At 48.2% G+C, this 26,117-nt stretch overlaps 2 protein-coding genes across 2 annotated transcripts in view; both read right to left on the bottom strand.

Moving 5' to 3' along the window:
* Positions 1 to 26,117, bottom strand: part of LOC134622834 (uncharacterized) — an 822,926-nt gene that overhangs the window by 118,412 nt on the left and 678,397 nt on the right. The gene's annotated exons all lie outside the window — the stretch shown is intronic.
* Positions 11,736 to 12,384, bottom strand: LOC134616486 (neurogenin-1-like). Its single transcript, XM_063461314.1, has one exon. The coding sequence runs from the start codon at positions 12,376 to 12,378 to the stop codon at positions 11,791 to 11,793; it is 588 nt and encodes a 195-aa protein (XP_063317384.1). The 5' UTR covers positions 12,379 to 12,384; the 3' UTR covers positions 11,736 to 11,790.

Genomic DNA, 26,117 nt, shown 5'->3' with positions numbered 1-26,117 from the left:
CTCTGGATTTGTTTTTTTATTATTCTCAACACATTCATCTACGTTTTACGTCTTTTACAATGTTAAAAAGATACACATACAAAAGTTGACCATGATTTCCTACAGATGCCTGTGTGGCGTTCAGGACTCATATCTGGCTTAGCAATAATCATTGCGTAAGTTGAACCACGGCAAAACATTTCCCATACCCATGATAAAATGAAACAATGAAAATGACAGCTGGTCTGAAAATACCAGCCTGAGTTTGTGAAACACACTGCCTGTTTGAACACTCTCTCGGTCGGGACTCTCGGTCGGGTAAACTTTCTCGGTTGGGAAAACTCTCCCGGTCGGGTCTCTCGGTCGGGACTCTTGGTCGGGAAAACTTTCTCGGTCGGGAAAACTCTCTCGGTCGGGACTCTCGGTCGGGAAAACTTTCTCGGTCGGGACTCTCGGTCGGGAAAACTTTCTCGGTCGGGACTCTTGGTCGGGAAAACTTTTTCGGTCGGGACTCTCGGTCGGGAAAACTTTCCCTGTCGGGACTCTCGGTCGGGAAAACTCTCTCGGTCGGGAAAACTTTCCCATTTTCATGGATTCTGTGTAATGTACGTGAAATGCCATGGATTTTGTGTGATGCAAAAGAAATAAATGTCAAGTCAAAGTTATACTTTGGATTTCGTTTTTTTTCTTATTCTCAACACATTCATCTACATTTTACATCTTTTACAATATTTAAAACGATACTTATACAACAGTTGACCATGATTTCCTACAAATGCCTGTGTGGCGTTCAGGACTCATATCTGGCTTAGCAATCATCATTGTGTAAGATGAACCACGGCACTTCACATACCCATGATAAAATGAAACAATGAAAATGACAGCTGATCTGAAAATACCAGCCTGAGTTTGTGAAACACACTGCCTGTTTGAAAACTTCCTCATTTTGACTCTCGGTCGGGAAAACTTTCTCGGTCGGGACTCTCGGTCGGGAAAACTTTCTCGGTCGGCACTCTCGGTCGGGAAAACTCTCTCGGTCGGGACTCTCGGTCGGGAAAACTTTCTCGGTCGGGACTCTCGGTCGGGAAAACTCTCTCGGTCGGGACTCTCGGTCGGGACAACTTTCTCGGTCGGGACTCTCGGTCGGGAAAACTTTCTCAATCGGGACTCTCGGTCGGGAAAACTCTCTCGGTCGGGACTGTCGGTCGGGAAAACTTTATCGGTCGGGAAAACTTTCTCGGTCGGGACTCTCGGTCGGGAAAACTCTCTCGGTCGGGAAAACTCTCTCGGTCGGGAAAACTTTCTCGGTCGGGACTCTCGGTCGGGAAAATTCTCTCGGTCGGGACTCTCGGTCGGGAAAACTTTCTCGGTCGGGACTCTCGGTCGGGAAAACTTTCTCGGTCGGGACAACTTTCCCATTTTCATGGATTCTGTGTAATGTACGTGAAATGGCATGGATTTTGTGTGATGCAAAAGAAATAAATGTCAAGTCAAAGTTATACTTTGGATTTCGTTTTTTTTATTATTCTCAACACATTCATCTACATTTTACATCTTTTACAATGTTAAAAACGATACAGATACAAAAGTTGACCATGATTTCCTACAAATGCCTGTGTGGCGTTCAGGACTCATATCTGGCTTAGCAATCATCATTGTGTAAGATGAACCACGGCACTTCACATACCCATGATAAAATGAAACAATGAAAATGACAGCTGATCTGAAAATACCAGCCTGAGTTTGTGAAACACACTGCCTGTTTGAAAACTTCCTCATTTTGACTCTCGGTCGGGAAAACTTTCTCGGTCGGGACTCTCGGTCGGGGAAACTTTCTCGGTCGGGAAAACTCTCTCAGTCGGGAAAAGTCTCTCGGTCGGGACTCTCGGTTGGGAAAAGTCTCTCGGTCGGGACTCTCGGTCGGGAAAACTTTCTCGGTCGAGACTCTCGGTCGGGAAAACTTTCTCGGTCGGGACTCTCAGTCGGGAAAACTCTCTCGGTCGGGACTTTCGGTCGGGAAAACTTTCTCCGTCGGGACTCTCGGTCGGGATAAGTCCCTCGGTCGGGAAAGTTTTGGTGTAAAGAAAGGTTTGCTGTTTTGATGGATTCTGTGTAATATTCGTGAAATGGCATGGATTTTGTGTGATGCAAAAGAAATAAATGTCATGGCAAAGCAGTACTTTGGATTTCGTTTTTTATTATTCTCAACACAATCAGCTATATTTTACATCTTTTACAATATTTAAAACGATACTTATACAACAGTTGACCATGATTTCCTACAAATGCCTGTGTGGCGTTCAGGACTCATATCTGGCTTAGCAATCATCATTGTGTAAGATGAACCACGGCACTTCACATACCCATGATAAAATGAAACAATGAAAATGACAGCTGATCTGAAAATACCAGCCTGAGTTTGTGAAACACACTGCCTGTTTGAAAACTTCCTCATTTTGACTCTCGGTCGGGAAAACTTTCTCGGTCGGGACTCTCGGTCGGGAAAACTTTCTCGGTCGGCACTCTCGGTCGGGAAAACTCTCTCGGTCGGGACTCTCGGTCGGGAAAACTTTCTCGGTCGGGACTCTCGGTCGGGAAAACTCTCTCGGTCGGGACTCTCGGTCGGGACAACTTTCTCGGTCGGGACTCTCGGTCGGGAAAACTTTCTCAATCGGGACTCTCGGTCGGGAAAACTCTCTCGGTCGGGACTGTCGGTCGGGAAAACTTTCTCGGTCGGGAAAACTTTCTCGGTCGGGACTCTCGGTCGGGAAAACTTTCTCGGTCGGGACTCTCGGTCGGGACTCTCGGGCGGGAAAACTTTCTCGGTCGGGAAAACTCTCTCGGTCGGGACTCTCGGTTGGGAAAACTTTCTCGGTCTGGACTCTCGGTCGGGAAAACTCTCTCGGTTGGGAAAACTTTCTCGGTCGGGAGTCTCGGTCGGGAAAACTCTCTCAGTCGGGACTCTTGGTCGGGAAAACTTTCTCGGTCGGGACTCTCGGTCGGGACTCTCGGGCGGGAAAACTTTCTCGGTCGGGAAAACTCTCTCGGTCGGGACTCTCGGTTGGGAAAACTTTCTCGGTCTGGACTCTCGGTCGGGAAAACTCTCTCGGTTGGGAAAACTTTCTCTGTCGGGAGTCTCGGTCGGGAAAACTCTCTCAGTCGGGACTCTTGGTCGGGAAAACTTTCTCGGTCGGGACTCTCGGTCGGGAAAACTCTCTCGGTCGGGACTTTCGGTCGGGAAAACTTTCTCCGTCGGGACTCTCGGTCGGGATAAGTCCCTCGGTCGGGAAAGTTTTGGTGTAAAGAAAGGTTTGCTGTTTTGATGGATTCTGTGTAATATTCGTGAAATGGCATGGATTTTGTGTGATGCAAAAGAAATAAATGTCATGGCAAAGCAGTACTTTGGATTTCGTTTTTTATTATTCTCAACACAATCAGCTATATTTTACATCTTTTACAATGTCAAAAACGATACACATACACAAGTTGACCATGATTTCCTACAAATGCCTGTGTGGCGTTTGTAGGTCTGTGTGGTGTTTCAATATTGTGTAAGAGGAACCACGGCACAACATTTCACATACCCATGATAAAATGAAACAATGAAAATGACAGCTGGTCTGAAAATACCAGCGTGAGTTTGTGAAACACACTGCCTGTTTGAAAACTTTCTCATTTGGGACTCTCAGCCGGAACAACTTACTCGGTCGGGAAAACTCTCTCGGTCGGGACTCTCGGTCGGGAAAACTTTTTCAGTCGGGAAAACTCCCTCGGTCGGGAAAGTTTTGGTGTAAACAAAGGGTTGCCGTTTTGATGGATTCTGTGTAATGTACGTTAAATGGCATGGATTTTGTGTGATGCAAAAGAAATAAATGTCATGGCAAAGCAGTACTTTGGATTTCATTTTTTATTATTTTCAACACAATCAGCTACATTTTACATCTTTTACAATGTTAAAAACGATACACATACACAAGTTGACCATGATTTCCTACAAATGCTTGTGTGGCGTTTGCAGGCCTGTGTGGCGTTTCATCATTGTGCAAGATGAACCACGGCACAACACTTTACATACCCATGATAAAATGAAACAATGAAAATGACAGTTTGTGAAAAACTCTGCCTGTTTGAAAACTTTCTCATTTGGGACTCTCGGTCGGGAAAACTTTTTCGGTCGGGACAACTCTCTCGGTCGGGACTCTCGGTCGGGAAAACGTTCTCAGTCGGGACTCTCGGTCGGGACTCTCGGTCGGGAAAACTCCCTCGGTCGGGAAAGTTTTGGTGTAAAGAAAGGTTTGCCGTTTTGATGGATTCTGTGTCCTGTACGTGAAATGGCATCGATTTTGTGTGATGCAAAAGAAATAAATCTCATGGCATCAATCTAAGGCTGAGGGTTCAAAGTTTCATTAATGAGAAATTGTTTCAGTGGGGATAGCATGTCAAAGCCGACCGAGAGTCCCGATCACGAAAGGTTTCCCGACCGAGAGCCGGTCGGGAAAACGCTGCCGGTCGGGAAACTTTGTTAATGTTATATTAGATGATATTGTTGAACAGGAGCTAAGTACCTAGTTCTGAAGCCACGCGTTGGGAAAACGCCGCCCATCAGGAAAGTGCTGCCGGTCGGGGATGTCGGTCGGGAAAGTGCAGTCCATTGGGAAAACTCTGTAAGCGTGTATGTGTGCGGCTGTTCTGCTCATCTCATCTCATAAGACACAAAGTTAATTTAAGAGTTTCAGTTGGGCAACTGGACATGGACCAAAGAAACCGCAGCGTACCTTCTGTACTTTGGAATGTGCAACAAAGGAGAGAATATGAACTCAAACAAGCTCAGCGACACACAGCGAAACACAACTACAGACCCGTCGCTGTTCCGAGAGAAACAGCAAGACAGGACACCAGCGACGATGTCGTTCTCCAGGCAGATCGCTTCCCACGTAAGAGGCCTAGGAACGTGATTGTGGTAAACAACCAAAAAGAGAAATATCTTCGTTTGGACAGAAGAGGTTTTGAGCAGGAGCGACACCACAACCGCCAGGAAAACTGGCCGGCCGCAGGACCATATCCAATTAAAAGGAATAACAACCGTGTGTACTGCGAACCGGATCGTGTAGCAACTAGACCAGTCGACCAAATAAAACGCGATAGGCGGCAGTACCGCGAAAACGACAACCAGCAAAATATAAGGGATGTCCACAGTGATAAAAGAAAACCACTCTCATCCCGAAGGCTGCAACAGACCACCAGAGAGGTCAGATGGAAGAAACCCATCTCCATCAAGCACCCCGTGCCTACCTCGAGAGTCAGTCTAGATCAAGAGAGCATCAGAATTAAACCTCAACAACAGAAACAACGTCCCAAGAATGATGCGAGACAAACAAGCCTTACACACACGCGTGCTCCGCCGGTGAAGACTTGTAGTTCAAAGAGACCGTGGAGAAACGAGAAACAGTTCAACAGCCCACAAACCACCGACTCCGACGATGAGTCTGATTGTGACAAGGAACAAGAAGAAATGCAACCTGTGCAAAACGTGCGTTTGAGTTCCTCTGATTCCAGTTCATCGAGTTCGAGTTCGTCTAGTTCCTCAGATTCCGATTCCTCTGAATCAGAAACCAAAGATGCACAGAGACCACCATATTATCCTGAAAGAAATAGTAGTCCGTGGAATGGAATAAAACGTACCAGCCCTGCTTCCTCTGTTAATGTCACTCAGACCTCAGCGGAACGTACACAAAATCCCAAAAACAAGTACGATGCACTGACAAACACTGCTGAAAGAAACAGTAGTCCGTGGAATGGACTAAAACGTAACAGCCCTGCTTCCTCTGTTAATCTCACTCGGCCCTCAGCTGAATGTGAACAAACAGCAAAAAACAAGTGCCATTCGCCGACAAACAACACTCCAATAATGAACGCACAAAAAAAAGCTTGCGTGTCATCACGTAACCCATCAGCTCAACAATGTCGGATAGAGCACAAGAGCACCAACAACAGCCAACACAGCCAAAAAAAGAAACAGAAGACCAAAGTCACTTCCTGGCCAAGTTCCCTGGCAGAAGGGGCCAACCAACAAAACCTCAAAAACACTACCAATGGACCCCCCTCACCAGGAAAGCCTGTGAACAGCCCCCCACAAAGTACTCCTAACAAGAAGAAAAGTAAGGGCGCCTCCTCACCAAGTACAGGTGTAAGCGTCCCATCGCGTAACCCTCAACGGGTGAGGCTGAAATGCTGGAATACAAAAACCAACCAAACACCCTGTAAAAGAACAACGAAAACCAAACGTGTGGTAACTACAACGCCTCCGCAAAAAACACAGTGTGTGCTCAGCAAGTCATCACCCACTGCACCAAAAGGCCAAATGGAGAACCTCGACTTGAAAATGGACGAGATTCCTCCTGAGATAGACCCCGCTGAAACAGCGCACGAAACCACCACCATTGGAGATACTCAGGTCCATGATAACACTGAGATACAGATGTTGCGCGATCCAAAGGAGGACGCTGATTGCATATCCGAGCGTCACGGCGAACCCGCACTTGGAAACTGCGAGACCGGCAGTCTAGCCCCGCTTCAAGGTGATATGCCAACTGAAGGCGGTCACAACTCGGGTCACGACATCGACTTGATCAGCGCTGCAAAAACCCAAGCGCTAATCCAGGTGTTAAATAACAATAACCCATCATACCTGTCAGAAGGTACCTCACGACAAGTTACAACGCAGCAGCAACAAAGCGCAGGTCCAGAGTCTGCAGATCTCTCAGCTGAGGACACAATCACAGCCAATGAAAGTTTGTAAGTCAATCATTTTGCATAACATAACCCAACTGATCTGTATCAAAGGTAAACTAATGCTGTTTTTAAAAAAAAATTGTACAGGTTCCATAACAATAACCCATCATACCCGTCAGAAGGTACCTCACGACAAGTTACAATGCAGCAGCAGCAACAAAGCGCTGGCCCAGAGTCTGCAGATCCCTCAGCTGAGGAGACAAAAAGAGCCACTGAAAGTTTGTAAGTCAATCATTTTGCATAACATAACCCAACTGATCTGTATCACAGGGAAACTAATGCTGTTTTTTTTTTTAAAAAACAAATTGTACAGGTTCCACGTAATGGATGAGTTTCAAGAGAGCGCTGCGTACATAAATGACATGCAAGAACATTTCACCCCACTAAATGGTCCACAATTTGCCGACGTGCTCGTGTCGGTAGTGGAAGGGACCTGTAACGCTTATAGTAGCAATGACCAACAAGCCTCGTACCTCTTACCACCGCATAACGCAGAACCTAGCGCGGATACTCACACTCTGATCATCAGCCATGAAAACTCAGATGGGCTGTCAGTCGAACCCAAACTAACAACCCCCTTTGAAGAACACGTTGGTAAAACAATAACAGAAGAAGCCAGCTCAAGCATCCACACCGGGGACGAGTCGACCGCTAAAGCATACCGACAATCACCTTCCGACACATCCTTCCTCCCAAGGCTGTCCCGGAGGAGTCCAGATGAAAACTTCCAAGACTGGAACCGAGAGTATCGTGAATTCCTGCAATCCATACTTGAAATGGTGCAAAAGGCCATCAGATGCACATTCTGCGAATGCACATTCAACAATACTGTACTCTGCAGTAATTACGCCATCAAGTTAAACCGACCAGTTCAGTGCGCCTGTGGTTGTGTGATATGCTCACTGTGTTACACCAAAGACCGAGGTTGTGTTAAGCACAAGATAGTATCAAAACGCGCTACTGTCAACGTTACAGCTAGTCAGCTGGCTAACATAGCTGAAGCCGATGCTCAGTGGGATCTACAGCTAGATAACACAGCTCCATTTAGGACCGAGATCAACAGAAGCGTACAAGATATTATACACCTGCACCGCAGCGCTCCCACCGTAGACGAATTGAAACAAGGTTAGTTGTGAAAGTGTTGTCTTGTGTGTCTATGCTATCCACTGCGAGCGATGTTCATATTTTCGTATGTTTTCTTTTTTTTTCTGTTTAAGCTTTCGAGAGTTTGATCAACGCACAAGATGTGACGGCCTTCAGGAACTGGCTCAACTCCCCCATGCCGCTGCAGTCGGCGTACAGATACGTGTGTATACCGCACGTTCCAGGCTTCTGGGATCACATCGTGGTGGGATGCAACGTGCCCAACACAGAAGCTATCCTAGCCTCTGATGTACACACACCAAGATTGTTTGATGTTAACATGGGTGCCGTAGACTTTCATTGGTGTTGTTTTGTATTCGTTGACCGCGTTATCCTGGCCATGTGGTGCTCCACGAGAAATAATGACACTGGTGTCATCCTACTGCCAATCACCGACAGAGCCGACAATCGAGTACGGACTTTGACATCGTCTAAGGAGTTTAACTCTATGGTGTACTATCTACATAGATGGGTTTGTGTGAATTATGGCAAAGGAACGTTAGACCTTGTCAAGGTCGTATTTGATTGCATGCCTTCCGAGAGTCCCACTTTTGCTCATTTCATCTCTATGCTCGCAGCTAAAACTGGCATGGATGCAACTGTGCCTCAGATTAAACAGCAAAGAACAGAGACAGATTTAAGCTATGCCATTGACCTCAGGTACCCAGAGCAGCTATTTAGTCAACCCCCTGACTATCTGGATGGAGATCCTAAGATCGACATCACACACGAGTTTGGGTGTAATCGTGTTATGGCACTTCATATGCCTCAGGTCTATACTTGCAATGATGACTTACTCAGACCTCTGTGATAACTGGGAATTGTTGAAAGTGTTTGTTTGTAATTTTGATATGGTGCTCGTAATCGTGTTACGGTGCTTCATATGCCTAAGGTCTGTACTCACTATGATGACTTACTACTGGGACCATTGTGATAACTGGGAATTGTTGAAGTGTTTGTTTCTGTTACATTTCTCGTCAATGATGACTTACTACTGGGACCACTGTGATAACTGGGAATTGTTGAAGTGTTTGTTTCTGTTACATTTCTCGTCACGTGTGTACTTTTATCTAACACTGGTGTACCTTGGGAAACTTTTTTGTACATTTACATTTCAATAATGTGAAATCACCATATATGAACTTTGTTAGTGTTCACAGAATGTATTATCTAAATCATGAAGCTTTTACTTGTTTCTGTCTTACACGTATTTTGATCAACACTGTAGTCGAACTCTTGATGATGGGAGGGATCCGAGGTCGTTATGATACCCACCAGAAGTATCCAGTTCATAAGGAAAGACCGTCATGTATAACATTTTATATTTCTTACAGCAGGTCTTACTGGATGTCTTACATCTCTTGCACTTGATCTCTTTTGTTTTGTATTTTGCACTGCCTTTTACATTTACATATATGCCTTGCATGTCATTAAAGGTGTTACAAGAACTCTTATATTGTATGGTTGTTTGTACTTGACGACAAAAGCCTTGATCGTGTGAAACATGCGAAGTACACGAATGTGTTCCTCTGAGACAGAGGACCATGACAAAAGCTACTACGCTTTATAATTCTGGATGGTACACTGAACAGCGTCACATTCACTGACACGGGCACACATCTTAAATCTGTGCAATACACAAAATCTACATACATAGGTAAAATTGCGCTCTTGCGTCGGGCAACATACTGTCGGTTGGGAGATTATCTCTCGGTCCGGATATTATTTTTTTTTTGTTTTGGTCTCTTATGGGGTATGCATATAAAATGTCAGCACAGCACACAACTGAACAGTTATATCATTCAACTTCACAAGAGTTAGTTGGTGTACGCCTGGATCATCTACTGTAGTTCTGGGATGGAACTTTCATGGAAATTTCGCATCTCACACTACCTGAGCAAAAATTGAAATGATTTCGAGTGGTTATTGAAAACACTGAGTGAAGACCAAGGATGTCTCAATGAAAAACAGCAGGATTTCGTCAAGCGTGCGTTTAAGAAACACAAACATGAGACTGAGCACATGCTACATCCCGAGTGTCTGATCTCCAAACTGTCCAGGTTCATGGGCACAAAGGATGCAGAAACGATGATCATGGGCATGTTTGAATCATTAAAAACCGATGCTGTGACATCACACAAGGATTACAACGTCACATGTCCTCTTGAACTGAAAATCCAAGGAGAACTTGACTACATCGATGAGAAACAAGCGTTGTGTCATGTGTTCTCCATGCTGAGCGCGAATGAGCTATTTCGAGTGAAGAAGCTGTTGTCATGGAGGATTGTGCAACGAGAGGCCAGCATTCCCTATGGTACTATGGAATTGATGAGCAGCTACCAACTGGCTGAAAAGGTCACAAATCACTTTTATGGCATGCACAAATGTATCATGTTCGCGATCCTAATCCTTTTGGATCGCAAGGATCTGATGCCGGGGTTGGATATCCCGGAGGAGACACATCTGGTCATCTGGGAAAAATGACTGTTGTGACAAACATTTGCTGACATTGTTACGTTTGTACCAAGAACCTGTGGTGACATGAATGAAGACTGCCTGAGAAAGGACCAAGGACTCTATCCTTCGCATGAATCAGATTTCGTTTCATCAAAGAAAAGCGGTAGCAAGAGAAACCATTCTAAATACCGCAAGGCCATAACTAAGCACCACAGAGAAGCTCAACCCGTAAAGTTGTCTTCTTATGATTCCGATTCAGGCTCCGATTCACCGAAGACTCGACGTAAAAGACACAGACCGAGCGCCGACATTTCTACATCCATCTCACCTCAACCAGGCTGCAGCTACGACGCTGAAGCAGAAGTTTCCGAGGCACCCCCGCGCATGACTGCGTGTTCGGAGTCTGACACAGACCCCGATACAGACTCTTACGATTTTCATGTGAATATGTGAGTTGGTCCACTATGTCAGCTGTGTCTAGGAAAAGAAAAACGTGCCCTGGTCCACAGAGCAATGTCATGATAAAATATTCAGAGTCTCTTGTGAGAGGAATGGATGTTAGTCAAATATCAGAACCTTGTTCAAATAGAGTACCCACCGCAATGCATTCGGATTACGGGGAACCCGAGGCGAAGCGTGTACGCTCGACCGATGATAATGTGATTGTCAAATACCTCGAAGAAAAGTAAAGAGCTTGCATGTCATATTAACATTTGCTGGGTTTTTTTGTGTGTAGCTACGCCACAATGATGTGAGATAATAAAACAAGACAAAAGACCTGGTTTGTTTGATTGTTATCATTTATTCACATGCAACAGGTTACACTACACTCATGTGGTTCATAACATACATGGTTTATTCACAAGTAGGTAGTAGTCGTAGTAGTAGTGATATGCACATCAGCGTGTATCGTCTCATTGTTGTCAACCTACAATATCACAACTGGTGGTTACACTACACTCACATTGCTTATAACATACATGGTTTATTCACAAGTAGGTAGTAGTCATGCAGAGAGAGGGTGTGTGTGTGTGTGTGGAATACATAATGAATGCGGGCAGCTCCTTTCAGTCTATTGTGGGAGCGTTGAAACTCGATTTCCACGCTCTCTTTTCTGCAGAATCACTTTACTAATTGTAAAATTGACTTTTCACCTCCGACACGAAAACAGAAAAACTGAGACTGACTGTAACCTGCAGACTGTGGGGGAGAGAGAGGGGAGAGGGGAAAGTGCAAAGGTTTTTGGAGAAATTTACAAAACCCAAAACTAATAATAAAAAACAGATCAAATTCAGTTCCTCTCATTTCCAGTCCATCCGTAGAAGCACGACGATGATGATGGTGATGAGGAGAAGGAGGTGTGAGTAAGGCAAATAGCGGCTCTCAGTCTTATTCCAGCGGGACCTCCGGGCTCATGGATCAGTAGATGCCCGGCACGAAGCTGCGGAAGCCGTACAGCGCGTCCTGCCGCAGGCAGCTGTAGTCCTCGGGGACGGCGGGGCTGCCCGGGCTGGATGCGCAGTAGGCCGGGGAGGAGGAGGATGAGGAGCCGCTGGAGCTCCAGGAGCAGGCATCGCTGCCCGGGCTAGGGGCCTCGGCTAGGCACGGGCTGAGCAGCACGGGCGGCTCGCCGACCTTACCCGCCTGCAGGTCCGCGATGCGGATGGTCTCGGACAGCGCCCAGATGTAGTTGTGCGCGAACCGCAGAGTCTCGATTTTCGTCAGCTTCGTCTCGTCCGGGAATGAGGGCAGCACGCCGCGCAGCGCGTCCAGCGCGTCGTTCAGGTTGTGCATGCGGTTACGCTCGCGGTCGTTGGCTTTCAGGCGCCGGTTCTTCTTCACCACTTGCACTGTCACGTCGCTGTGCGCGCGACCGCGACGCCGCTGCTTCTTCTGCTGCTGCTCGGGCTGCGGGGACGCGCAGCGTGGGCCGCGGGACTCCTCGTCTTCGCTGTGCGGGAAGAAGTTGCAGCTGTTGCTGTCGATGTCGGAGTAGAGCGAGTCCATGACTGCGGGGAGAGGAGAGGAGGCGTGAGGGATCCACGCAAGAGGAATTCACCTGAAGTCTGTGGCAGTTCGGAGCGGCGCGCGTGTCTCTGCGTGTTTTCTGCTCTGGATCAGCTCGTGCGATCCGGTGAGCCTGGCACACGACCGGCCTCAGCCCGCTTATATAGCGTGCTTGGGACAATGACCGGCCCCCTGCCCCCGCGCCCCCTGTGACCCCCCCCGGCCTGGCATTAGCGCGCAAGACGAGGGGATGAATGCTGCGGCAGGTCTGCCCCGTGCCGCGGGAGAAGCTCATTAACATAATGACGCCCGCGGTGTTTGTCCGCCCCGCGCAGAGAAGCGTGCCGGTAATCACGGCCAGCCAATCAGAGCGCGCGGCCGGCCACGCGAACTACACGCAATGCCCCCCCGCGAGACAGAAAGAACCAAACCCACTACGAGAGTTTAAACCAAAAACATGAAAAAAGGTGGAAGAAGAAAGCAGAGGCAGAGAGACCTCCACCTCCTCCACCCCGCCGGGCTGAGACACGCTTCGGAGAATCCATCCATCCATCCTCTGCTCACTGCTCCACAAACAGAAAGAGGAGCAGCAGCAGAAGGAGAAAGGAGCTTCATCCTAACAAAGAAAACTAGTCCTTTCTACCCGGAAGTCTTCGTCACTGTTCGGCTTTTTCCTTAACGTGAAGAGAAACGTCTCAAAGTTTAACTTGCACCTGCTCATTCTGTGCACCTCAGCAGCCATACAAAAAAACTACTGTTCACCTTTAAATCCGACAGACGTGCAACTATGAAGCCTTTCACAATAAAAGTCTGACCACCAACAGCTTTTAAACATAATTATTATGTGCTCCGGACCCCGGGGGTCCCAGAGTACCCCTGGGTCGCATTTCACAGGCCGAGCATCAGGGTTGGCTCCCGCGTGTGGTAACAGACAATACGGTGAAGCGACACGCAAGCTACGCGAAAGCTGTGCTCTGTCCGTGTCCCAGCCTCCACCACACTCTGTTCCGTGTGTGTTTTGCACAACACCCCCCCCCCAAAAAAAAGAACCAACCCAATATCAATCCCGGCCTAATGTTACTTGTTGTACTAGTCAGCATTGTACTTTGTGATATTTCACTGCCCTGCATATATAAAGATTGCATACAATTTCACCTTGCTTAATTTGTTTTTGTTATTTTTTTTTATTCAGCGCATGAGACTCAATTTCAGACCCTCTCCATGAGACCTGCGCCTATGTTCATGAGCTTTTGTTCATGAGCCTGTGTTCATGAGCCTGTGTTCATGCTTATCACACATCTGTCCTCCACAAGCCAGGGAGTTTCGCGTAATACAAGCGCTATCCTCTCACGTTGCCTTCTCCACTGGGTCGTATTTCACAGGCCGTGCATCAGGGTTGGCTCCCGCGTGTGGTAACAGACAATACGGTGAAGCGACACGCAAGCTACGCGAAAGCTCTGCTCTGTCCGTGTCCCAGCCTCCACCACACTCTGTTCCGTGTGTGTTTTGCACAACACCCCCCCCCCCAAAAAAAAGAACCAACCCAATATCACTCCCGGCCTAATGTTACTTGTTGTACTAGTCAGCATTGCACTTTGTGATATTTCACTACCCTGCATATATAAAGACTGCATACAATTTCACCTTGCTTAATTTGTTTTTATTTTTTTTTATTCAGCGCATGAGACTCAATTTCAGACCCTCTCCATGAGACCTGCGCCTGTGTTCATGAGCTTGTGTTCATGAGCCTGTGTTCATGAGCCTGTGTTCATGCTTATCACACATCTGTCCTCCACAAGCCAGGGAGTTTCGCGTAATACAAGCGCTATCCTCTCACATCGCCTTCTCCACTGGGTCGTATTTCACAGGCCGCGCATCAGGGTTGGCTCCCGCGTGTGGTAACAGACAATACGGTGAAGCGACACGCAAGCTACGCGAAAGCTGTACTCTTTCCGTGTCCCAGCCTCCACCACACTCTGTTCCGTGTGTGTTTTGCACAACCCCCCCCCCCAAAAAAAGAACCAACCCAATATCACTCCCGGCCTACAATTTCACCCTGCCTAATTTGTTTTGTTTTTTTTTATTCAGCGCATGAGACTCAATTTCAGACCCTCTCCATGAGACCTGCGCCTGTGTTCATGAGCTTGTGTTCATGAGCCTGTGTTCATGAGCCTGTGTTCATGCTTATCACACATCTGTCCTCCACAAGCCAGGGAGTTTCGCGCAATACAAGCGCTATCCTCTCACGTCGCCTTCTCCACTGGGTCGTATTTCACAGGCCGCGCATCAGGGTTGGCTCCCGCGTGTGGTAACAGTCAATACGGTGAAGCGACACGCAAGCTACGCGAAAGCTGTGCTCTGTCCGTGTCCCAGCCTCCACCACACTCTGTTCCGTGTGTGTTTTGCACAACCCCCCCCAAAAAAAACAGAACCAACCCAATATCACTCCCGGCCTACAATTTCACCTTGCCTAATTTGTTTTGTTTTTTTTTTATTCAGCGCATGAGACTCAATTTCAGACGCTCTCCATGAGACCTGCGCCTGTGTTCATGAGCTTGTGTTCATGAGCCTGTGTTCATGAGCCTGTGTTCATGCTTATCACACATCTGTCCTCCACAAGCCAGGGAGTTTCGCGTAATACAAGCACTATCCTCTCACGTCGCCTTCTCCACTGGGTCGTATTTCACAGGCCGTGCATCAGGGTTGGCTCCCGCGCCCCGTACACCCACGTTTCCCTCCCCGGATGCCACTCCCGTTTCAATTTTTCTCCTAGTTTCGGGCAGGCTCTATGGCGTTCGTCCATGGGAGGCCGCTGTTAACCCTCATGCTCCCCTTCGGGGCAGCCCCAGACCCCGGGGGTCTCAGAGTACCCCACCCTCAGTAGAGACCGGTGAATGAAAATGTTAACCCTCATGCTTCCCTTCGGGGCAGCCCCAGACCCCGGGGGTCCCAGAGTACCCCAACCTCAGTAGAGACCGGTGAATGAAAATGTTAAAAAAAACCCAGAATGATCATTTGGGGTCGAAGAGTGCCCCAGAGCGATTCTAATGGGTTCGTCAGGGGATCGGGAAAGAAAACGTAGCACTTGGGGACCACGCACAGAAGCTGCTGTGGCACCATGGGGGTCATTGATACCCCAGTACATGAAAATGAAGCATAATCACAATAATAATAATAATAATGATAATAATAATAATAATAATAATAATAATAATAATAATAATAATGATGAGAAGAAGAAGAAGAAGAAGAAGAAGAATACAACACACAGATGCTTCTGAGTTTTATTTTATTTTATTTGAAATTACACTCACGATACAACTGAGGCAATCTGGAAGGCAAAATAAAAGTCAACAACGGGGTTGAATCAGCCTTTCAAGACAAACGAATCTCAGTAGATATGTCAAGAACAGGTTTACATGAAAAAAAAAGAAGGTTTACATTAAAAAAATATCAACAAACTGTCTGTGTTTCAGGCACTCGGTGCTGTACAGCGCCTCTGGTGGCTGTGAATACATGATATAAATCTCACCGTAGGATGCGTGCATTGAAAGAATCAGCCTTTTGTTACAAACGAATCTCAGTAATCTCCTTTGTAACACTCTGTGACCAGCCGCAGCTGGCCGATTTTCACCACATCCTCTCCCACCAGTTTGTCGCCCTCTGCCTCTTTTCTGAGACAGCTGTCGGTGAGAGACTCGGGCGAAACGTCCTCTTTGAAAGCGTACGCATCCCCCAGGATGGTGTTTCCGGACGCACTCTTTCTCGAGCCTGTTTTACCGACCAGAAGGAGTCTCAGTTCTTCACGGGTCGCAGAGCCTGCGGGGTTGGGGAAACGATGGTTACATTTGAATCATTCTAGAAAAAAACAAAACAAAACATGAAACACTACGTTACACTAGGCTATTCTTTTGTTATCTTTGTATCGATGTTGACAGCAAGCAGTTTGTCTACATAAAGCGAGTACCACAAGCAGCACACAACCCTGGGATTGCACTTTACCTTTGTATCGATGATGACAGCGAGCAGTTTGCCCACGTAACGCGAGTAGCACAAGCAGCACACGTCCCTGAATCCGGCCTTTGGTCGCCAACATTTTCAGTAAGCTAAGAAAAGGAGAAAGGAAAAAGAGGTGAAATTAAGGCACATTCAGGGAAAGTCTTTCAGATCAGATTACCAAGTTAAACCACACTGAAAATACGCGTTGAATAAACCATGACCCCAAACTGGTCGGTTGTCCCACGTGTTTCCCCGTAGCTACTCCGGGCGCGCACACAATGAGCCCTGGTTTCGCGACGCAGGCGTAGCAACAACCTCCTTCTCCTCCTCACTGCCTCGTGTGTGTGTGTGTGTGTGTGTGTGTCTGTTTGTGTGTGTGTGTGTAGGAGGTACTGGGTTCCTCAAAAATGGTGGTGTTCGCGTAACCCGCCCTCCGCAGACCTAAGCGTACGCTACCGAGGCACTTGAGAACGATGTAGAGGGAGCAAGGATGAGGAGGAGGCAAGGAGTGTCTGAAGTCCAAACGGAGGGCAGTGTTCGCGTAGTAGGCAGGCCACAGAGCTGCTCTTTCACTAGCGAGGCGCTTGAGAAAGATGTAGAGGGAGTAAGGAGTACGAGGAGAAACGGAGAGCCCGAGGTCCAACTAGAGGGCGGTGTTCGTGAAACCGGCCATCCGCAGGCCTAAGCGTACGCTCGCGAGGAGCATAAATGGAGGGCCATGTTCACGTAATGGGTAGGCCAAACGGCTGCTCTTTCACTAGCGAGGCACTTGAGAACAATGAGAGGGAGCAAGGAGGAGGAGGAGACACGGAGAGCCCGAGGTCCAACTGGAGGGCGGTGTTCACGTAATAGGCAGGCAAAACAGCTTCGCTTTCACTAGCGAGGCACTTGAGAACGATGTAGAGGGAGCAAGGAGGACGAGGAGCAACGGAGAGCCCGAGGTCCAACTGGAGGGCAGTGTTCGCGTAATAGGAAGGCCAAACAGCTTCTCTTTCACTAGCGAGGCGCATGAGAACGAAGGAGAAGGAGCAAGGAGGACGCGGAGCAACGGAGATCCCGAGGTCCTCACCGAAGGGGGTGTTCGCGAAACCGGTCCTCCGCAGACATAAGCGTACGCTAGCGAGGAGCATAAACGGAGGGCGGTGTTCGCGTAATGGGCAGGCCAAACAGCTGCGCTTTCACTAGCGAGGCACTTGAGAATGATGGAGAGAAAGCAGGGAGGACGAGGAGCAAAGGAGATCCAGAGGTCCTCACCGATGGCGGTGTTCAAGAAACCGGCCCTCCGCAGACATAAGCGTACGCTAGCGAGGAGCATAAACGGAGGGCGGTGTTCGCGTAATGGGCAGGCCAAACAGCTTCTCTTTTACAAGCGAGGCGCTTGAGAACGATGTAGAGGGAGCGAGGAGGACGAGGAGCAACGGAGAGCCCGAGATCCAACTGGAGGGCGGTGTTCGCGTAATAGGAAGGCCAAACAGCTTCTCTTTTACTAGCGAGGCGCTTGAGAACGATGTAGAGGGAGCGAGGAGGACGAGGAGCAACGGAGAGCCCGAGATCCAACTGGAGGGCAGTGTTCGCATAATAGGCCCTCCGCAGACCTCAGCCTACTCTCGCGAGGAGCATAAACCGAGGGCGGTGTTCGTGTACTAGGCAGGCCAAACAGCTTCTCTTTCACTAGCGAGGCGCATGAGAACGAAGGAGAAGGAGAAAGGAGGACGCGGAGCAACGGAGATCCCGAGGTCCTCACCGAAGGGGGTGTTCGCGAAACCGGCCCTCCGCAGACATAAGCGTATGCTAGCGAGGAGCATAAACAGAGGGCGGTGTTCGCGTAATGGGCAGGCCAAACAGCTGCGCTTTCACTAGCGAGGCACTTGAGAATGATGGAGAGAAAGCAAGGAGGACACGGAGGCACGGAAAGCCCGAGGTCCTCACCGAAGGGGGGTGTTCGCGAAACCGGCCCTCCGGAGACCTAAGCGTACGCTAGCGAGGAGCATCTGAATGATGTAGAGGGAGCAAGGATGAGGAGGAGGCAAGGAGTGTCTGAAGTCCAAACGGAGGATGGTGTTCGCGTAATAGGCAGGCCAAACAGCTGCTCTTTCACTAGCGAGGCACTTGAGAGTAATGTAGAAGGGGCAAGGAAGACGGGGAGCAACGGAGATCCCAAGGTCTTCACCGAAGAGGGTGTTCGCGAAACCCACCCTCTGCAAACCTAAGCGTACTCTAGCGAGGAGCGGGACAAGGATGTAGAGGGAGCAAGGAGGACGAGGAGGCACGGAGAGCCCGAGGTCCAAACGGAGGGCGGTGTTCGCGTAATAGGCAGACCAAACAGCTGCTCTTTCACTAGCGAGGCGCAGGAGAACGATGGAGAAGGAGCAAGGCAGACGAGGAGCAACGGAGAGCCCGAGGTCCTCACTCAGGCCCATTTACGCATAACCCAAGGCCCATCCGGCAAAGCGCTCACCTGCGAGGAGCAGGAGAACGGCGCAGAAGGAGGTCGCAGGATGGAGAGGCAGGGAGAGTCCGAGGTCCTCACTTAGGCCGGTTTACGCGAACACTGCCGAGAAGGAGACATTGATGATGATGATGATGATGATGATGATGATCTGAAGTTGAGAGTTGTTTGCTCCGGCGGTTCGGGGTCCCTCCGGACCCCAGTGTTTGCCATCGAAACTTTCGAATGGCGGTTCGGGGTCCCTCCAGACCCCAGTGTTTGCCATCGTAACTTACGAATGTGTATTGGGGTTGCGAAATACCCCATCGTGGGTACGCTTTGACCCCATAGTAATCGTGGAGTAGAGAACATCCCTGCTCCTGTCGAAGGCCGTTTTACGCGTAACCCGAGGCCCATCCGGCTAAACGCTCCCCTGTGAGGAGCAGGAGAACGGAGCAGAAGGAGGAAGGAGGACTTGGAGGCAGGGAGAGTCCGAGGTCCTCACTTAGGGCCATTTACGCGAACACTGCCAAGAAGGAGACGACGACGACGATGATGATGATGATGATGATGATGATGATGATCTAAAGTTGAGAGTTGTTTCCTCCGGCGGTTCGGGGTCCCTCCGGACCCCAGTGTTTGCCATCGTAACTCACGAATGGCGGTTCGGGGTCTCTCCAGACCCCAGTGTTTGCCATCGTAACTCACGAATGTGTATTGGGGTTGCGAAATACCCCATCGTGGGTACACTTTGACCCCATAGTAATCGTGGAGTTGAAAACATCCCTGCTCCTCTCGAAGGCCGGTTTACGTGTAACCCGAGGCCCATCCGGCTAAACGCTCCCCTGTGAGGAGCAGGAGAACCGAGCAGAAGGAGGAAGGAGGACTTGGAGGCAGGGAGAGTCCGAGGTCCTCACTTAGGCCCGTTTACGCGAACACTGCCGAGAAGGAGACGACGATGATGATGATGATGATGATGATGATGATGATGATGTGAAGTTGAGAGTTGTTTCCTCCGGCGGTTCGGGGTCTCTCCGGACCCCAGTGTTTGCCATCGTAACTCACGAATGTGTATTGGGGTGGCGAAATACCCCATCGTGGGTACGCTTTGACCCCATAGTAATCGTGGAGTAGAGAACATCCCTGCTCCTCTCGAAGGCCGGTTTACGCGTAACCCGAGGCCAATCCGGCTAAAGGCTCCCCTGTGAGGAGCAGGAGAACGGAGCAGAAGGAGGAAGGAGGACTTGGAGGCAGGGAGAGTCCGAGGTCCTCACTTAGGCCGGTTTACGCATAACCCGGGGCCCATCCGACAAGGTGCTTGCCTTCGAGGAGCAGCAGAACGGAGCAGAAGGAGGTAGGAGGACTAGCAGGCAGGGAGAGTCCGAGGTCCCCACTTAGGCTGGTTTACGCGAACACTGCCGAGAAGGAGACGACGATGATGATGATGATGATGAAGATGATGATATGAAGTTGAGAGTTGTTGCCGTGGCGCTTGGGGGTCCTTCCAGACCCCAGTGTTTCCCATCGTAACTTACGAACGTGCATTGGGGTTGCGAAATACCCCATCGCCATTACTAAGTGGTCACAGAGTACCCACGGAGTAGAGAGCTACCCCAGTCCTCACTTAGGCCGGTTTATGCGTAAACCGGGGCCCATCCGGCAAGGTGCTCGCCTTCGAGGAGCAGGAGAATGGAGCAGAAGGAGGAAGGAGGACCAGCAGGCATGGAAGGTCCGAGGTCCTCACTTAGGCCGGTTTACGTGTAACCCGGGGCCCGTAAGGCTAAGCCCTACCCTGCGAGGAGCAGGAGAACCGAGGAGCAGGAGGTAGGAGGACTGGGATGCAGGAGGCGTCCGAGGTCCTCACTTAGGCCGGTTTACGCGTAACCCGGGGCCCGTAAGGCTAAGCCCTACCCTGCGAGGAGCAGGAGAACCAAGAGGAAGGAGGTAGGAGGACTAGCAGGCAGGGAGAGTCCGAGGTCCTCACTGAGGCCGGTTTACGTGAACACTCTCGAGAAGGAGACGATGATGATGATGATGAAGATGATGATGTGAAGTTGAGAGTTGTTGCCTTGGCGCTTGGGGGTCCCTCCAGACCCCAAGGTTTGCCATCGTAACTTACCCGATCGATGGAGGGTTACAGCCGATTAGGTGCCTTTGTCCGACGCTGTGACGAGACCCGCTATAGCAGGGGGTCCACCTGACCCCCATCCGCCCCCACCCCGAGCCGGGGCCCTGTTTCGCGACGAGACCTGGGTCTGCGCTGCCGGGGTCTGTGTGACCCCCCCCCCCCCTCCCTTTTTTTTTTTTTTTTGGTCCAGGGTGCACAAGGGTTAAGGGATCGAGCGCCTGAAACACGGACAGTTTGTTGATATTGTAAAAAAAAATTCAGCCACAGGGGGGCGTTTTAAAAACGCACTCCCCTGTTGCGCATGTCCCTAATGGTATGCCCCCCCGTGCATCATCATTTCCCTCCGTGGATACCACGCCCATTTAAATTTTTCTCCTAGTTTCGTGCAGGCCAATATTTTGTACAGTTCAATATCGACACCGCGCTCGGTCTTCCGACCGCCATATGATTCTCCTGACCGACCTATGATTATATCGGGTGCGCTTGATTGCAATAAAAATAAACTGTTGTGGCATACTTGTAACTACCTTGCTTGAATAAAAGTGTTCACATTTCATGTTCGTGTGCGGTGTTGTGCATCACATTGGACACTTGGAAACACTCACCTTTTAGATGAATTTCAGCTATATAATCTGTGGCTGCATGTGTAAGGAAACACATTGACGCTCATTTGTCATGTATACACAAGGTGTTTATTTGAAATAAGTTGCACTTCACAATTAGCACACCTACGATAAGCCGCATCACATTTGAGTAATTCATCCACTCTTATTACTTGAAATTTGGTGCACATTCAATATGTACATGTAGTCGTTAGTTACAGTTGTACAGAGCTATCCAGAATGGGCCTTCTTCTGAAGTAGCTCCACACGATGTCACATAGACCAGGATCACTGGGGTGATGAGACCTGTTGGATGCATACTGGCTGGTCGATGTGATCAACAGAGGCTTCGCTTTGACTGAGTATGCTAAATACAACATATTAGCGACGTGGATTCTTTGCACCGTGGCCTAGTCGTGTAACCCGACGTCTTATAGCACGACGCCTCAAGGTGACCCGTTGTCGCCACTTTAAGCTCATTCGGACATTCTCGACCTATATTGGGAATAATGGTAACCCGTAGCTTGTTGGTTAGCGAACTAGCCTGCATGTATTGGTGATGTACCTTGACTTGTGAACTTTACCTAAATAAAGAAATGTAATACTTTGCCAGCACTGTGTCGTTCAATATCATACAGACAAAAGTGTAACATTTCACTTCTATCTTCACGTGTCTTCACAAACACTAATACAATGGGTGCGGGAGAATCAAGAGTCCGTGTCACAGCTGTGTTCTTACTCGTAGGGCTCACGATCGTTAATGCTACCCTTAGCTTTAGGGGTCCAGTAACGTATCTGATGGATTCCGGATCCTACAGGTGCTCCGTCTTCATGGCGGTTGCGTTTGACTGGATCTTGGTTCACTTCGGACTGTTGTTCCCGTAGTTATAATAAGCTGCCAGCAAAGTGTAACCCTCCCCGAATCCGACAGGGTCCTTTCCAGATGAGCTGGTGTTTCTAACAGGCAGAGGCCGGGGTGTCGCTTCGGCGAAGAGTGTGGGACTGTCATTATTCGGCTTCAAGTTTCTGTGAACGACAGGTGGATTGTCTGACGCCGACCTCGGGAACACTGTCTTTATTGCACGTCCTGGGATTTAGATCCCTGTCAACAGGTGGTGCTCTGAAATCCGTAGGTTGTACAGCCCCGCTTCTGTGAACAACAGGCGGATTGTCCGACGCCAGCCTCGGGAACACTGTGTCTGTATTACGCATTCTAGGTTTTAGATTCCTGTGAACGACAGGTGGCCCTCTGAGGTCTGTACGCCGGTCTATTACCTCGCAATGCGGATCTGATCTCAGTTTTAAGCCTTCGAGCTTATCACAGAACTTGATCTGATCGGCGCTTTGAGTCTGGTGACATTGCAGTTCTCTGATCATGTCGTAGTCTTCTTTGCCATCTGAAAGCTTGCTCACATCCTTCATACAATAACGTATGAGCGATTGCATGTCTGGGAACGTAAGCTGGTGAGGCGACTGCGCGGTAGACAATAGGATGTATCGTGTGTACGTGTCGTCTGCACCGATTGCGTATTTCAATGTGGTTCCCTTGCCTCTGATCAACAACAAGAAGTCGAATGCAAATCCTTGTGAACCAACTGTACTTGACACGTAAGGAAGTTATCGCTTCGTTGCGATCTTGATCGACTAACCACCAGGCAGAGCATCTCCACTCGATCTCTTAGTTCAACCGAGGTTTTTTCAACCGCAAGTATGCCCTGCTGCGCAGATCTCCAGCTTCTTAAGAAAAGCAAGTGCCTCACGCCAAAAAACTAGCTCATGTACACGAGTGTCACTTTGGGAAATGCAAAGTGTTGTTCACTTGGATGTCTTTTGTGTACAGCGGTACGGTTTGCTTTTACATTATGATCAAAGTATTGTTTTCTTTTGTGTACAGCTGTATGCTTTGCTTTTTTTTAAAAAAAAATACGCTCTTCTCAACTGCACACAATTGTATCTGTATGTTGTTAGACGCTGCAATAAACAGATGCCTTTGCAGACACAGAGACTGTGTGGTTAATGATTGTGCCCATCACATACCCTTTGCGTTTAGTTTATGCTCTTCTTAACTGTGTACAATTTTATCTGTATGTTCTTAAACACTGCAATAAACCGATGCCTTTGCAGACACAGAGACTGTGTGGTTAATGATTGTGCCCATCACATTTGAATATGTATGTTGTTACACAGTACAATAAATGAATGTTATACAGAATGTAACTGACATTCACCATTTTAGAATAGTTTTTATTATACACAAATATAACACTTGTAGTAGAAATACTTGTGGTTCTTTATTATACAAAAATATGTTGGATGCAGTAGCCAAACTCATAATGGCAATACTTGTAATGGCAATACATCTACTATACTTGTAGTAGGTTTTTTATGTATCATACACACAGATAAGCTGTTAGTTTGTCAATCCATTCACAGAAACTTCTCACGGTATGTTTGGTGTTACATTCTGAACAAGCTTTGTTCACACACGCGCAGGTCGCGTGACCGCATAGCATCATGTACACTCTGCGCTGGTTACAGTCAACGCAGGTAACATCTGACACGCAGCTGGTGTGCACCGGTCGATAAAATGCGCATTCTACCTTACACATAAAACACATTCGTTTCCCAGTTACCCTCACGTTCTCCTTGATGCATGCCTCAAAGGAAACATGTCCGCAGCTTAACATGTACATCTGTCTAAGTTCACAACAACACACACAAGTCAGCACATGTCCCATGTGACCCCACAGTGGCTAGCGCGGAGGAAGTTGAAGTTGAAGGCTCTGGCTGAGGCTCCGGTTGAGGTTTATTGAAAGACGCAGTTATTGCTGTGGCTAAAGACTCTTCTTCAGAGTCTGCAACAGGCTCGGGCATCGCTTCAATTTCTTCTTCCGCTTGGGTTTGCTCTTGCCTACAGCTTGCCCTCTCTGTTAAGGTCAAACTATCAGTATACTTTGCTCGAAGAGACCTCCACTGAGTTGGTGCATCGAGCTCAAAATTTAAAATGTGTACACCAAATGTACTTTCTCGGTCGGGACTCTCGGTCGGGAAAACTCTCTCAGTCGGGAAAACTCCCTCGGTCGGGAAAGTTTTGGTGTAAAGAAAGGTTTGCCGTTTTGATGGATTCTGTGTAATGTACGTGAAATGGCATGGATTTTGTGTGATGCAAAAGAAATAAATGTCATGGGAAAGCAATACTTTGGATTTCGTTTTTTATTATTCTCAACACAATCACCTACATTTTACATCTTTTACAATGTTAAAAACGATACACATACAAAAGTTGACCATGATTTCCTACAAATGCTTGTGTGGCGTTTGTAGGCCTGTGTGGCGTTTCATCATTGTGCAAGATGAACCACGGCACAACATTTCACATACCCATGATAAAATGAAACAATGAAAATGACAGCTGGTCTGAAAATACCAGCCTGAGTCTATGAAACACACTGCCTGTTTGAAAACTTTCTCATTTGGACTCTCGGTCGGGAAAAATTTCTCGGTCGGGACTCTCGGTCGGGAAAACTTTCTCGGTCGGGACTCTCGGTCGGGAAAACTCTCTCGGTCGGGACTCTCGGTCGGGAAAACTTTCTCGGTCGGGACTCTCGGTCGGGAAAACTCTCTCGGTCGGGAAAACTATCTCGGTCGGGAAAACTTTCTCGGTTGGGAAAACTGTCTCGGTCGGGACTCTCGGTCGGGACTCTCGGTCGGGAAAACTTTCCCGGTCGGGACTCTCGGTCGGGAAAGTTTTGGTGTAAAGAAAGTTTGGCCGTTTTGATGGATTCTGTGTAATGTACGTGAAATGGCATGGATTTTGTGTGATGCAAAAGAAATAAATGTTATGGCAAAGTTATACTTTGGATTTCGTTTTTTTTTTTATGATTATCAACACATTCATCTACATTTTACATCTTTTACAATGTTAATAACGATACAGATACAAAAGTTGACCATGATTTCCTACAAATGCCTGTGTGGCGTTCAGGACTCATATCTGGCTTAGCAATCATCATTGTGTAAGATGAACCACGGCACTTCACATACCCATGATAAAATGAAACAATGAAAATGACAGCTGATCTGAAAATACCAGCCTGAGTTTGTGAAACACACTGCCTGTTTGAAAACTTCCTCATTTGGACTCTCGGTCGGGAAAACTTTCTCGGTCGGGACTCTCGGTCGGGAAAAGTCTCTCGGTCGGGACTCTCGGTCGGGAAAACTTTCTCGGTCGGGACTCTCGGTCGGGAAAACTCTCTCGGTCGGGACTCTCCGTCGGGAAAACTTTCTCGGTCGGGAAAACTTTCCCATTTTCATGGATTCTGTGTAATGTACGTGAAATGGCATGGATTTTGTGTGATGCAAAAGAAATAAATGTCAAGTCAATGTTATACTTTGGATTTCGTTTTTTTTATTATTCTCAACACATTCATCTACATTTTACAGCTTTTACAATGTTAAAAACGATACAGATACAAAAGTTGACCATGATTTCCTACAAATGCCTGTGTGGCGTTCAGGACTCATATCTGGCTTAGCAATCATCATTGTGTAAGATGAACCACGGCACAACATTTCACATACC

This window comes from Pelmatolapia mariae, linkage group LG3_W (assembly GCF_036321145.2).
Source record: "Pelmatolapia mariae isolate MD_Pm_ZW linkage group LG3_W, Pm_UMD_F_2, whole genome shotgun sequence".
NCBI lineage: Eukaryota > Metazoa > Chordata > Actinopteri > Cichliformes > Cichlidae > Pelmatolapia > Pelmatolapia mariae.
Note: the sequence above shows the minus strand (reverse complement) of the source record. Positions and strands in the feature narration are given on the sequence as shown.